We start from the raw sequence: 15,771 nt of genomic DNA, 5'->3' as shown, positions 1-15,771 counted from the left end.
ACCTGTTAGTGGGTGGGATATATTAGGCAGCAAGTGAACACTTTGTCCAGGAAATAGGAAAAATGGGCAAGTGTAAGGATTTGAGCGAGTTTGACCAGGGCCAAATTGTGATGGCTAGACGACTGGATCAGAGCATCTCCAAAACTGCAGCTCTTGTGAGGTGTTACCGGTCTGCAGTGGTCAGTATCTATCAAAAGTATCCTTTAAGTCCTGAAAGTTGTGCTTAAAGGACATCTTACAGGACCTAAAGGATCTGCTGTTAACATCTTGGTGCCAGATAGAACAGCACACCTTCAGGGATCTATTGGAGTCCATGCCTCGACGAGTCAGGGCTGTTTTGGCAGCAAAAGGGGGACCAACACAATATTAGGCAAGTAGTCATAATGTTATGCCTGGTCGTGGTATATGGTCATAATGTCAGTTATAAACATAAAAATGTTTATAATCTCATATATGTAGACATCATTATTAAATAAAACAAAGCTAAGTAGTAAATGAAAACAGATAGTAACCAATCTAGGGAACACAGTGCTATAGGCTACTAAAAGTGCAATAGAAAACAACGAGGAGGAATATCTTCAATAGTAGTTCCCTTGTTCAACCAGCAGATGTCAGCAACGATTAAACAGAGAAATCATTCTAGACCCACAATAAATCCACATATTTCTGCCATTTCTTGTTTCTCCATGTCGTTACAATCCCAAGAAGAAATGGGTCCTTGATCACGTGATGTAGGTGATAGAATTTCCTTTTATTGTATCACCAACAGATGAACAAAAGTCTATCAATATGCAGCAGTCACTAACACAGATACATTTACAAAATAAATATTGCAACAAGAGCGCCATTCAATTTGTACTTAAATATCACATAAATAATAATAATAATAATAATAATAATAATAATAATAAATACATCATACTGTATCTGTTCAAACCACTTCACTGTGGAGGGTGTCAAAATACTTTTATGGAAAACAAAACTCATTAAATAAAAGAGAATATTAGAAAATAATATAAAAATCGATAAAAAATATTTGCACTTAAAAAAGAGATTAAAAATCTCTGTCTTTGAAATAAATACGAAGGTTTATAAAACACTTGCAGTGGATATTTTTTTTTTTTTTAAATATTGCCTCTTTCTCAACACAAGAGGGCAACTATTCTCCTTTTATTGACTGTTAAAAAGCTGCTTATAGAATTTTGTGGTTGTAAAATAAATAAGCTCTTAAATAGACAATGACAAATAAATAAACAAAATAATCACCCAAGCATGAATAAATAATAAATTAAACATATCAGTGATCAAATTTAAATAGTAATAACAATAACAATAATATAACAAAACTACAAACTATTATGGAAGTGCAATATCTATGTTTTCAAATACTATGACCATTTCTAAATGGGACAGGAACCAATTTCCACCAAATATGAGACAACACCATCATACATCATACAAACAACAGCAGTGCTGCAGCCTAATCATGATCCATAAAGGGGATGCCAGGAATCCTAAAAGTACCTGCAGACATTAAATGTCAACCACGCACATATATGTGTACACACATACACACACACACTCACACTCACACACACACTCTGGCAGCTTGTTCATGACAACTTCCATTCACTGAGAAGAGTAAGAAAGGCAGACTGGGACAGATGTGAGCTGGTCACTAATAAGAGTTGATTTCCAAAAGAAAAACCCATTTAAGCACTGTGCCAAACTGACTTCTTGGGTCATGTTGAAATGGTACAGCAGCAAGACTGGATTTCCATATTTGGTCCATCTCTTTAAACTGCACAGGGCCTCACGGTGCTCTTCATCATCACATACAAAACCTGAATGTCCTTTAACAGTGCGCAAATATTGTTGGTCTGTTTTACAAGCCACAGTGTGTTTTGGTGTTCTCATGGTACTCATGGTGTTTTCGCTCTTTCCTGCTGTGTGTTTGATCCCAGCTGGTCTTTACACCTCAATGCCTTTGACAGCCTGGTTGATGGATTCAAGCAGGGCTCGGTTTGCAGGGTTCTGATAGCACTCTTTGTTGCTGAACATGTGGGTCAGAGTGTCCACATAGGTATCGAAATTCTGTTCACTTATGGGCTCCTGCTGAAAAAAATGAAAAAATTGCAAAGGGTTACCCATCTTCAATCTTAATCCTTCTCGATATGATGCTAAATTAGTGTACACAGAGTTTAATTGTGTTACTGCATTGGGTAAATCCTAATCTTTTCAATTCTACAGTGCACATCAGTGCTACCAGTCTGGAGTGTGTAATGTGTGTAATTTCTTTCAGGTTACCATCAAGGAGATGGAAAACATTAACCCTGATTCTGTGTGACTAGGCTGACACCTGTTAAAAGAAGCAGAGAATGGACTTCTGGTCCATTTAACATCATTGGACTTTGCATTTTCATCATGAGGACGTTGCCACTAATCTGTGGGACTTCATTATTTCTACATCATTTATACTGATTTCCTGGCTTTTCACACTAATCGTGCTTCACATGAAGTGACAGAACTAAAAGTAGACTATGCGAGCATTAAATAGTGTTTCTGTGTGAAGTACTAATACCTTTACCCCAAATCGTTAATAAAAATAAATAAATAAATAAATAAATAAAAACTCTAAAGATACCTAATTGTCTAAGAAACAAATATTTTGAATGGTAATTGACAGAGTTAAGATAAAGTAGGTGGCGGACAGTATGGAGAATCTCTGCTGTGTTGGCAGTGAGTTTGAAATGACACATCATATTGTACTATACATCACTAGTTTACTCACCATCTGTGGGAGGCGGATGTTGGCCAAGCTACGGATAAGAGCCTGGCTCAGGCCAGACAACTCCATGAACAGAGCTTCATTTTTCTCTTCAATTAGTTTATTTTCCTCCTCCATGCTCTTCAGGTTCTTCTCCATTGATGAGATCTACAAAATTGCATCAAATATGCCATAAGTCTATGAGGACAATCTGCTTTAAAAATGGTAAAAATGAACACAAAACCCCCCCAAAAACCTTATTGATCACAATTATGTAAATTACCATTGATGATCAGAATGACTCGTTTTTTCAAGTTCTTCAAGTGAACATCTTGTGATCTATTGATTCTATGTCATTGTTTATAAATGCCTTATTTGTAGCCTTTAAAATCTGTGCTATTGGATGTGTTCTTTCAGGTAGACAACTACACATGCGAACATAAGACCAGCTTAGTTGCTGAGTTCACTCAGTATGGACTGACCTGTGTGTGTAGGTTGGCCATGTCTGCCTCCATTTCAGAGTTTGACTCATTCAGCTCACAGATCTCTTTGTTCAGCTGCTTTATGTCTTCATCATTATCAAGAACTGCGAAAAAGACAAAGAACATTATGAAATCTGCAGGGTAGATCACTAAAAATAACACCTATCCCAAAATGATTGCTCCTTATGCCTTACCATCGCTTGCCCTGAATTTCTTGCTGATGTAGTCATCCCCGGGGAACCTTGCTCTTTTCTTGTTAGCAGAAGCCCTTGGACAACCTGACAAGCTGTGGGAATATAGGAGGAAAATTGCAGTTACATAATACTTCGATTTTCTTAAGGACAAGACCAAAACTCCCTAACGTTCCAGGTACAGCCTCTATACTGCTGATATGACTACTGCTGATATGGTTACATCAGAGTATAAGCCATTAATGTTCCCATTCTGCTGTTAAGATTTACTTACAGCATATATTAATATACTGTTTATCCTCACTGTATCCTCTGATTTTGCACAAAACTGTTTATTAGACGCATTTGCTGTACCTGCGGTGAGTGAGGAAGCTGCCGTTGGCGTGGCCTGAGCCGTCACATCCTGGAGTGGGGCAGGTGGGGCCCTCTGTCTTAAAGGACTTCCAGGAGAACGGCGTGCCATTCAGCAGACCCTCCTTTTGTCTCCGTGCTGCCAGCGGACACCCATAGGCACTGCGATGAGTAGCGTACTTCCCACTGATATGACCCAGACTATCACAGCCAGGCACTGGGCACCTAAATGAAGATATTTACATTAATAAATACTTTACATTAACACAACAAGAAATCGGGAAGGATTTTGTCTGATGTTTACAAGCACAAACATATACTACATGTAGTTGAAATGCTGTATCTCCTTTGACTTTAATGAGGCTTAAAACAGTCTGGCTCAATACCTTACAGTAATAGAACTGTAATCTAAAACCTCAGCAGTCCCAGATTGAATCATGCTCATGCAACATGACGGTGATATTTGATAAAACATAAAAGCTGAAGAGTGTTAAGGGTGCAAGATTAAGGTGATGTGATGGTTTTTCATTAAAGGGACTTACTTAATTAACTCGGAATCTTCCTTGTCATCCTTGGTGGGGGTTGTTTTCACTCCTCCCTTCTTTGCACGAGGACATCCAGACAAACTATGAAAACCATGCGAAATGTTACTACCAAATTTGCATTTTGCCCTAACCGGATTTTGTTTGAATGGTGCTTGAAAGCTTCCTGCTGGCGGCACACAGTACGGATGAGGATATTACATTATAGTATTAGAAACTAATGTAGCAGGGTATATTGCCTCAGATATTGAAAATGACATTTTCCTCAAGGCTTCTTCGTTTCTCTAGTGTGCAGACTGTTTGTTAGAATGCAGAAGAGTCCTGACAGACTAATAAAAGTGATGTACCTTCTGTGTGAAGCGTAGTTTCCTGTGATGTGTCCTGATCCATCACAGCCTGGAGTGGGACATCTGGAGGTCAAAGAGTTATCAGTCAGTCAAAACATCTTTAACGGATAAAGAAGCACTTAACAGAACAGTTCAGAGTCATCAGCTGTTACCATGATTATGTAGTATTATTCTTTTTGAACTAAGCTTTAAATATCAGTGTAGTCAGTGTAGTAAGGGATGCCAGTGCTAGTTCACTTTATTTGTAGAAGTACCAGTGATGAGAAACAGTGGCACGCATAATTGAGAAGTTTTAAGGATGTTGTCAGAGCAAAGGAGAGGGTAATAAAGTACAGTGTCATAATCCTTAGATTGGATTAAAAGCGGAATTCAGTAGAAACAGCAGTATACAGTACAGTTAAGCAGTAAAGGCAGTGTGGCAAAGACTCATTAGAGGGCAGATCAGCATAGACATACTTGAGTTCACCAGTGTGGGCAGCCATGAGGGTCCGAAGACTTTTATCAGCAAGAGGACACCCAGAGAGACTGGAAGAATAAAGCAGAGCAGAAGAAGAAAGACAACAGAAATTTAAGTGCATGATAGAAAGGAAGATTTCTCCTGGATGTTTGGTGTAATTCTGCAAGTGTGATTAGGTTTATTTCTGCTCTGGCCCAACTTAATGAGCATTTGATTGGTCATAATGGCTGTTGCTGTTATGCGTAGTATTATTGAGGTAGTAATAGTCAGTGTAAATGGAAAATGCATGCTACTGATGCATTTATTTTCATTGCCACATACAGAGATGGAAAAGATTTAGTAGAGCGTTAAGGTGAAAGAGAAAGGCATGCTTTCCTGAGAATAGGTGTAGGATTAGTAAGCACCAGATCTACCATATAGTTTGGGTTATACCTGCGGTGAGATGCATAGTTTCCTGTTATATGACCACTGCCATCACATCCCGGGGTGGGACATCTAGACAAAGTTTAACATGTTGTTATGGTTCAGTAGAATAAGTCAATTAATACCTAGTTAATGATTTCAGACTCATCCCACTCTAAGTTACTTTAGCTTTGCTGACTGTAAAGAAGACACTTACATTAGGAGCTCTTTCTTGCTGTCCTTGGTTGGGAGCTTAACCTTAAAGCTGGAAGTGGTGACCTCACCAGGGTACTTCCTGTCTTCTAGTCCCTCTTGTGTTACGTCATCATCCTCTCCATCAGAAGAAGCATAAGACTGAGTTGCATAATCCACCTGCAAGTTAAAGCAAGAGCCAGAATGAATAAAAATAGATAATGCTTAAAGTTTGTTTAATAGGACCAACTCTCTATAAAACATTGAGTATTTGACTAATGTTATTATTAATACTCTTAAAAACTGACATTTATTAAAGCCAATAAAAGACAAATAACCTCTTCAGGCTCCTCCTCCTTCTGTCGTGTTGTCTTGGTGTAGTCTATTGGCCCCTCCCACTCTTCTATTTTGTAGGCATGGGCAGAGTGAGGTGAGGTGACTCCTTGCTGTTGTGAGGAAGATGATGATGAGGAAGAAGGATCAGGTGACCTCACACCTTCTCTTTTGGGTTTCTTCATGCTGAGGTCCAGGGTGCCATTCTCATCCACCTCGATATCCATATCCTGCAGATGATGATTAGAAAGAGGTTTTTTGACCAATTCAACCAACATATATGAAAGCTAATTAGAGGACTACTGTGTGCTCCAGTTTATGCAATGCTAGTCCCATAACATGATTGTTAAGGATTGTAGTGTAAGCTCCTTACTTTGCTGGTCTGGTCCGGATGTTTGGTGCTAAGGTTCTCTGGCCTTTCCCAGCAGCGTGTAGACAGGTTAAGGATGGCAGTGGCAGCCATATGTGCAGCCTCGGCATCGTGGGTATAATCATATCCACTGGAGGTGGAAGAAGAGCTGCTCTTGTTGTAACCTCCTGATATGTTCTGGTTCGGTGAGGAAGCTTTAGGAAATTGTTCTGCTGTTAATCATGACAGTAATACACAACACAAATACACACAAAATCTACTGTGAATTTAAAAATGTATAAAATACATTCTTAATAACCATTGAATGTCTTAACATGCTGAGGTCACTGTTTCAGTTAAAGTGGGCAAAGTGGTAAAGTAAACTTACATTTGAAGGCTTTAGGTGAGGTTTCACTGGCAGGTATCTTTGGGGCAAGCATGCGTTTCCCAAACACCTGCACATCAAAGCTTGCATAGTCAAAGGACACCTTGGAGTACTTCTCTAACTCCTTTGCCAGGTTTGCTCGTGGAGTGGCTGGTCCCACATTAGGCCTGTAGCTACCATACTGAGGAATCTCCAACTGCTTCACAAAACACATGGGCCTGTGGTAGAAATGATGGGGAGGAAAAAAACTATTTTAATCACTTGAAAATCTCCTTTTTCTTAACTGATTTTATGATCTGCATCTTAACATGGTATACTGAAGAGATCATTTTTTTAGCAGACAGCTTACCTGAGTACTCTGTCTGAGTTAGAGCCACCAACAGCTTGCTCACTGACTGTAGCCTGGGTCTGACATGGCTTCTCATAATTCTTTGAGTGTTTCCCTGCAGCAGCAATTGGGCAGCCAGATAAACTGAAAAGAGAATTTTAAATAGTATGAATGTAAATGACACTGTTTATTAGGATTGTTTATGCAAGTTGAGCAACGATTCACTGATAATATTGATTAGCAGATGACGGAATAGTACCTGCGATGTGTGTTGCGATTGCTGTTGACATGGCCTTGGCCATTGCACCCAGGTGTTGGACATTTCAGCACATTTTCATGCATGGCCAGGACTAAGCAAATGGCAAAAAAGTCACGGTCAGTATATTATATAAGAATAAAATAATAGGTATATTTATAATAGTAATCCGTAATTGAATGTGTATTAGATAATGTACTCACTTTCAGGCGGTACCCTGTCCTTATGTGGGCACCCAGAAAGGCTCCGGTGGTGAGGGTACAGTCCAGTCACATGACCTGTCCCATCACATCCTGGGGTTGGACACTTTACTTCCTTCTTCTCTGATCTGGACCCTTCTATGATGAAAGTGGACCAGGAAGCAGAATACATATGTACATCAAGATCTATTGCTGTGTACTATTTAAAACTTTTAAAAGCAATGCTGCATAATGTATCAGTTTTAGCTCTATGGCTTGAGAATGCTGGACATGTCTTTGAAATGCTTCAGAGATTCACATAACCCAACTAGAAGAAAGATTCATCAGAGCACAGAGTTGGCCATCGTATACTGCCTCTCTAGAGTTTCTTTGAAGGCCCCAACAGTATGGGATAGTCTGACAGTTATGGTTATGGATTTTGAATTCAGGTCACTAGCACAAACCCTTAACAACAAAGCTACCACTGGCCTTATTAGAGCAAAGTATGTACTCTGGGAGTCCTGGAAACTTAAGGGGTTGGATATTTTGCAGCATTTGCTAGCTAGCCATCCCTTATCATACAATAGCTTTCAGAAATGATGGGTAAAGCATAGTATGTGTACCTCCAAGACACATAAGATGCACAGGCTCGGCATCTTTTCAAACTGCAGTTCATGCTATGGCACAGGGCATCTGAACACACTATGAAGAAAGCACTATCTACCCTCTCCTGCATACATGAGCTTTTTTTTTTGATTGATGGGGAGTAATGCTATCCCTTCAACTCAGAACGAATGACCAATTTTACTGTCTTGGACACCCAGCCACACATAAAGAGCATGTGTTTTGACTGTACCTTTACCATAGTATCCCTTGCGTGGTGTGTTTTCAGCTGTCTTGCTGCTCCTCTCGTCTGCGCTGTGGTAGCTCTGCTGTTCCGGAGACCGACTTTCCTCTGAACTACGTGCTGTCTGCTCAGCCTTCAGTGCGATGGCCTGCTCTAGCAGGCCCAGATTTCCCCGTGTCATGTCATATGTTTCAGACTCATCTGTCACCTCTGACCGGTGAGACACACTGTCCATTTCCTCATCTTCTGCTTCATCTACCTCTTCCTCCCCTTCGTCCTCACCATCATCCTCTTCTTCTTCCTCAACCTCATCCTCGTCATCAGATTGCAGTTCTATGACCACTGTAGGTGAGGCTTTGTTAGATACATCCTCTCGCTCCTCTTCATCTTCTTCCTCTTCTTCCTCTGCTTCCTCATCCTCACTTAAATGGGTGTTTGCTTTTTCACCACTATCCATCATGGCATCTGGTTCTGATACCTGAGCTGAGAAGCCGGTGGCTACAGTGCTGGGTGAGTGTCTTGGCTCTACCTGTTCCTGCTCCTCTTCTTCTTCCTCCTCCTCCTCCTCCTCCTCCTCTTCCATTTCATCAATATCATCTTCCTGATCATTCAATTTCTCATCAGTTTCTTTGGCCTGGACTTTGTTGAAGTCTCCACTGAAGTACTGGTGGTCTGAATTGTTCTTCTGACTTGAGCACTGGGTCTCATGCTCCTCATCGTTTTCTTCTTCTTCCTCCTCCTCCTCACCGTCTCCTTCTGATATCTGCACAGGATCGTCAGTGGCTTTTAGCTGCTGAGTCATTCTTTCTTCTTCTGTCATCTCTTCTGCTCCATCTCCCTCCTCTTCCTCTCCGGCCTGGATCTCTGCAGCAACATGAAGGCCCTCTTCACTTTCAGTCTCCACGGTCACTTGTTGGATGGGAGCCGTTTCAGGCTCAAGGTGTTCTTTTTTGGACTCCTCTTCAGGTGCGGGAATAGAAATGTCTTTAATTGCTGTGTTTTTCTCTTCAGGTTCCTCTTGTGAAATTATTTCTGCAGAAACATGAAGAGTATAGTTAGATATCAGGGAATTATAATCACACTATTATTCACATTATGTATGACTAACGCATTATGATTCACACTATTATTATAACTAAGTGGCCATACCTAATGATCTTATTTCCTACCTGTTAATGGCTCTGATATATGGTCCTTTTTCTTAGGCTCTTCTTCTTTGTCTGCTGTGTCTTCATCAGACTCTACTGTTTCATCCTTTGGTTCAGTTTCACTGTTTGTATCGCTATCTGCGTTGAACCCATCATCCATTGCCAGCTTCAGGGGATTGGGCCTCTTCTTAGAGACAGACTGGTTCTCTTCTGCTTCCTGGAGTTTCCTTTTTTTGGCTAATGGACAACCCAGTGCACTGTGATATGAATAAAAAAAAAAAACATTAGTAGAAAAGTCATATGCATCAACTCAAATTGACATTGCCTGTCAAAGACGGCTTAGCACTTCATTTAATGTTACCTTCTGTGTCTAGCATATTTTCCACTGACATGACCCAGGCCATCACATCCTGGAGTCGGACAACTAAAAGTGTAAAAAAAAAAAAAAAAAAAACATCTTTTCTGGTTAAGGATAATATTCATTCAGTATGTTTATGTAAAATTTGTTATTGAATAACAAGAAAGCTGCATATTAAAACAGAATAAACTCAAAAATCAAACCTGTATTCTTGTCCCACAAGCTCAAGAGGAACTTTGACAGAAAAGAGAAAAGACGTTCCTTATGTTTTATTACTAAAAACATTACCACATATATCACATCACATGCATATATCACATTACAAATATAGAAGCTTGCAGGTTTCACATAAATAGGCCAGACAGATCGAAGATATGTCTTTGGTTTCCCGTATCACATTACATATACTGAACTATCCTCACCTCTGATGCCTTTTGAGCGGGTCCGTGTCCTTTTCTCCTCTGTGTCTTGGCTCATCTAGAATACATGAAAACATGAAAGTTTGAACTCAGCTTATTGTCATTTCTGCTCAAAGTTCGATGTTTTACTGTCTCATTGTCATGCCTCTTTGTCTTTTGTTACTTAACAAAAGCCATTTAGAACAAAATTACTCAAAACAGCATCTCTGTTCTGTCCTCCATCAGTGAAATATCTAATGTTCGCTGAGCATTGAGATGCTATAGTAACTAGAGTGGCTCTGTGTATACTTTACACTCTGTGAAACAGCAAAATCAATAATACACTTCCAATGAGTTCCTTTGAGATGCATAACATGACCCAGCAAGAGGATTAGGGAGAGGATGTGGGAGAGAAACTATGAGAATGAAATACTCAGTGCACAAGGGAAGCAATGATTTGGAAGAAAAAGAGCACAGCTGAATAATAATTTGAAATAGAGTGAACAGTGCAAAGTCATTATGGGTTAGAAAATATCAGATTACAGTGAAGTTGTAGCACTTTATTTGGCAAGGGTAAAAAGTGTAACTCAAGGTTATTCACTGTAAGATAGCTCTCATTGTAGGAGATGAAAAATGAACTGTTTTATACTGGGGGAATCTACAGTATAAAACATCCACATATATGCATGTACTCATAATGAAAATGGATCTTTTTCTCACTTTGATTCTTTTGCTCCTCTTGCTCTCCCAGCTGCTGATCCGGTCCCCTTTTGTCCACCTCTGACTCAGCAGCTGCCCGTGGAACTCATTTTCTACAGGATGAGCAGAAAAACGTTATTATGGCATATTGAATAGTTTACTCACCAACCGCAATGTACATTATGCTTCATATAGACCTGCTCTATAACTTATAAAATATTTTTGAAAAGGTCATCTTCTGTGAGCTTCGTCATTAAGCATGATTCAGTGGTTTTCTGCCATTGTGACTAGAATACTATTTTTTAACCATTTCCTTCTCCGCCCTTTGGAGAGCCCCTGTTTAGTCTATTCCAACATATTTCACTACAGTTCCAGTACATTTTGGTGTCTGACTGTTGACAAAAGAAGGTTTTGAGGACTAAATTTGGACAATGACTGTGGTCAAAATAGTATAAATAAAACCCATGCAAGAAACTTTATATGGTGCAGCCATTTGGAAATATACCCGAGAAATGTGATTATTTGCTGCTGTTCTTATGCACTGGTGTGCTTATAACAGAAATGTAAGTAAGAGTAAACTTAGCAGTAGAATGTTTGGCACATTTCTTAAACAGATGTACGGAGAATTTTTTTAATTAAATGTATGATGACCCGCATTCAGTGTTATTACCATTCGACAGAAATGGTCCTAACTTCTATCCCTAAATTAGAACTAAAACTCTAGATGTCTGGAATTATGCATCAGTAGAACAATTTTGAACACTGTCATTTATGTGTGCTAAAACCTTAGACTACTGATCAGAAGGTTGTGAGAGTCGAAATGCCCGGTCCACCAAGCTACCAATGCTGGGCCCTTGAGCAAGGATACAAGGGCCCTTGAGCAAGGATTGACGCTCTGGATAAGAGTGTCTGCCAAATGTAAATGTAACCTAATATTTATGTAACATTTGAAGTTGTCTATTTCTGAAAAATGTCTACATGTTGTCTACTAAGTTACATTTGTTTATATTTGGGGGGGGGCACATTCGACAGTTATGTATAATAATAAAAAATCGTCTATAATAAACTAGTCAATTTTAGGCCGCAGTTCAGGACACTTCCGGAGTCATGAGTTCGAGAGTCCACAGTTCATGACTCTTGTCACTGGGGAGGGCGTGGCCTCTGCGGGCGGTGGAACATGTAGTGCACGCGCACTTCTGAATGGAACACGTTCTGTCTTGTGAATGAACAGCTCTGCGAGCGCGAGCCAGCTGTTCCATTCGGCCATTATTACGTAGCACTCCGATTTGGTTTCTGCTGGCACCTGGTGCTCTCACGAAAGAGGGTGGGGGTGTCCCCAGAGAAATATGCCGCCATTACACACACACACACACACACACACGAAAAAAAACAGTTTGTCCTTTAAAGTTTTTGAATAATTTCTCACGGCTCCGAATAGGACATGTTATGTGCCTATGAATTTCAAAAACATTTAAATTATCCATAAGATACAGACGCTTCATACAGGCCACTTCCGGCTCAGTCACATTCATTATACCAAAACAACTGAGCGACCACTTTTGTTTTTTTTTTTCTGTACAGTTTTTACAGTTATGTCGGAGTCTACAAGAAATGTAAACACTGGCGATTTTGTCCATATGCACAATGCACACATGCCAAAAAAAATGGTTAACGGGCTTGTTTTCTATAAGAACCTAAAACCCCACAACAAACAAAACCCAATTCCATTTTAGTATACTATCTTACAATAGTATACTAAAACGGTACGGCTCCAACAGAGTAGGCTAATGGACGCAGCCCACGCCTTTAAGTGACTTCCATCATCCAAACAGCAAAAAAAAAAGAAAGAAAAAAAGAAAAGAAAAGTCCATTAGGCCTACACCAAGCATACATGATGGGGATGAGCAAGTATCCTAATGGAAACACGAACCTGATCACAACTACTTCATAACCGCACAGCCACAAAAAGCATTTAGTAAAACACCATGATCATGATGCAGTCTGTCAACAGCGAAATGTGCTTATTTATTTATTTATTTATTTATTTATTTATTTATATTTATTTACAAGAACTCTAATGAAAATCAAAACCTATAGTGCAATTTCTAACACTATAAAACTGAGAATAATAACTAATAAAATAAAACATGTAATGTACCTCGACTAAAATGTTGTGTAAGTTCTGGCAAATTACAAAGTCATCTAGAAAGCTCTCCAACTGTATTTATTCGTCGCTCACCTATTTTTCTGTATCGTGACATAAAGTATAATACAGAAATTTTAGGTCCAAACGTCCGTATTATTTTATTAAGTCCTTCGACGATGAACAAACTTCACCAGGTTGTGTTGTCAGTAATGTCGTTAAACTAGCATTGCTCATGTCATGGACAAATTCTCTGACAGTATTTCAGGCCCGCATCTCTGAAAGTAGCACACAACAAACCAACAATCTGACTTCTCCGACACAGCTAGAATGATCAAACACAAGTAACCTGTCTTAATGACACCTTTTATATAAATATAGCCCATAGAAAGTTGGTATTATGGTATATCTCGGTATTTTAATTTAGCTCCAAAATAGTATTGTACTTCAGTCTCCTCCTTAAAAAATAAAATGAGAAATGAAAACGAGGCAAGAGAAAACCAGGTCGAAACATGTCTCTTTAAAAGATTACGGAGCCGGCGTCCATTAGACGACAACAACCGAGCGCGACAGATAGGCAGAAGATTAACCGACTGAAAACGCAAACATTTTTCAACCAGCATCCATAAACCGCATCTCGGTAGGATATTACCGCAAGCTTCCCTTTGCTTCCGACGATGAGATGCAAGCGGCCTTTTGCTCTTTGTAGCTGTAACTTCAGTGCTGTTCCGCTTCGCCTTTTCATAAAAGCCTTGACCGTTAGAAACCGTAAATAATCCGACTAGGACCCGTGCGAAACCTCTTCATATTAGCGTTTTTTGTCGTTTCTATCCAATTTTGATGTTTGGATATCATCAAATAAGCGTCAAAACATTTCTATATAACGTTTGTCGGCGAGAATAATATGAACTTACCTTTAGCTCACAGGCCCATTGTTCACCCCTCCTCTACCCAATGCTGTGACATCATCATAGTAAAATGTACAATACAGGAGGGGGTGGGCTCTATCATACCCCTCCATACACACACACGTATACACACACCTTAAACATAAACACATCTTAAAAAAAAAAAAAAACCACCATCTTGAGATCTGTCTTTGACCCGACCTAAAACGTAAAAAAAGAACGCAAGCAACATTACCAATGTACGATCTGATACACACTGGTACAAATAATCATACACACGTTATTCTGCCATGTTTGCAAATCCACAATTACAAAGCATAGTGCAGGTCGTCGTATTTTGAGCTAGCCTATTTATAAAGTTCAGCACGCTAGACAGCTCAAGCTTATTTCAGCACCTTGGACAGGAGCTCTTTCCCTCAGCAGCTTCCACCGAGGCACAAAGCATCATTGCAGCCGAGCCTGAACTGTTTTTTCCTCTAATGGTGCACAGAGAATAGGAATATTACACTACATTGAACGACTGTTCACTCCAGAAAGGGAAAAAAGTTGTTTATATTGCAGCACTGACAATCAGTTTAAACAAATGAACGACAGATGATTAGATGTACTACCATCATGTTGAATATATATTTTTATTCACTTGAAAAGGACTTACGACCTTTAAAATAAAAATGATCAGGGACACGGGGTGGAACTACTTTATCATGCGCAGCGATACATTTTATTTACAGCAGACCTAGATTCAGCACACGAGCTATAAATGTACAATATAGAGCACAGCCACAGGGAAATACACTACAATCAATTTTGCAACATTTCCGTTAATGATTGCTAGCAGAATATATTGTGATGCCCTTTAATGCTTATACGTTATACTGTATATCCACTATTTATTGTCTTACAATTTCCGGGTATGAGCATATCTTGATTGCTCATTAGATGGTCAAAAACGAGTAAAAGAAATTAAACAGAGGTGGGAGATGAGAATGAAGTCACGGCAAAATGTCAAAAAATGTAATGCAAATATTACTCTACACCTAAGTGTTTATATCGGATATATGTGATATATGAAAGTGTTTACATGAAACGCAAATCTGTTGTATGCAATTTTATTTTAAAAAAAAAAGTGAAAAAAGTTCTGGGGCAAGTATCGCTCTTGTGAGCAGAAAAACCCCTCTTCACCATGTTCCTGCATATTTAATCAGGCCAAAGTTCTTCGGTTACCAGCTGGAACTTGGTTGAACCCGGTCTCATCCTAAACCTTGCTACAGATGGACAGCCGTGTTTGCTCCAGCATACAATTAACTTCGCGGTCTGTTTCTCAGGGCCAGGGAGCGTGTATAAATATTACATACGTGCCAGCTGAGCGAAAAAGAGCCCATAGCCCTGCACCCCTCCTTCTCTGTGGACAGATGGACTAATCTAAGTCCCTCCCTCATACAAACTTTTTAACGGGTCTATACAGCAGTGGTCTGAAGTCCCCACAGAGCTGAGACACAAAATCCCCTTTGGGAACAAAAGTTCCCTTTGTTTGAGAACTGTCTGGAGGGACATTTGTGTTTTGAAAGTTTTAAGAAACTATGTCTTGCCGCATACAGATGGAGTTGAATACATATACATACATGATCTTTATAATACATCTCTAAAAAAAAAATGTCATTATATACTGTTGCGATATTAATCCATTGTTCAGACTGTTGATTTGACTC

General features: G+C 39.5%; 1 protein-coding gene across 10 annotated transcripts in view; it reads right to left on the bottom strand.

Moving 5' to 3' along the window:
• Positions 1-732: 732 nt before the first annotated feature.
• myt1a (myelin transcription factor 1a) overlaps positions 733-15,771 on the bottom strand; it is a 15,398-nt gene continuing 359 nt past the window's right edge. The window contains exons 1-23 of one of the 10 annotated variants that reach the window (XM_058409080.1): positions 14,458-14,556; positions 11,033-11,124; positions 10,337-10,391; positions 10,118-10,148; positions 9,918-9,980; positions 9,578-9,813; positions 8,418-9,440; positions 7,586-7,720; positions 7,386-7,476; positions 7,148-7,270; positions 6,802-7,016; positions 6,438-6,628; positions 6,070-6,294; positions 5,757-5,911; positions 5,570-5,632; positions 5,137-5,205; positions 4,681-4,743; positions 4,334-4,417; positions 3,795-4,016; positions 3,444-3,535; positions 3,250-3,353; positions 2,792-2,935; positions 733-2,115 (exon numbers count right to left, since the gene is read on the bottom strand). In XM_058409080.1, coding sequence (XP_058265063.1) covers positions 1,972-2,115; positions 2,792-2,935; positions 3,250-3,353; positions 3,444-3,535; positions 3,795-4,016; positions 4,334-4,417; positions 4,681-4,743; positions 5,137-5,205; positions 5,570-5,632; positions 5,757-5,911; positions 6,070-6,294; positions 6,438-6,628; positions 6,802-7,016; positions 7,148-7,270; positions 7,386-7,476; positions 7,586-7,720; positions 8,418-9,440; positions 9,578-9,813; positions 9,918-9,980; positions 10,118-10,148; positions 10,337-10,391 — 3,528 coding nt within the window. In that variant the 5' untranslated portion in view covers positions 11,033-11,124; positions 14,458-14,556 and the 3' untranslated portion in view covers positions 733-1,971. The other 9 variants (XM_058409078.1, XM_058409079.1, XM_058409072.1 and 6 more) reach the window with 9 other exon arrangements.

This window comes from Hemibagrus wyckioides, linkage group LG15, assembly GCF_019097595.1.
Source record: "Hemibagrus wyckioides isolate EC202008001 linkage group LG15, SWU_Hwy_1.0, whole genome shotgun sequence".
In the NCBI taxonomy this organism is placed as follows: Eukaryota; Metazoa; Chordata; class Actinopteri; order Siluriformes; family Bagridae; genus Hemibagrus; species Hemibagrus wyckioides.
Note: the sequence above shows the minus strand (reverse complement) of the source record. Positions and strands in the feature narration are given on the sequence as shown.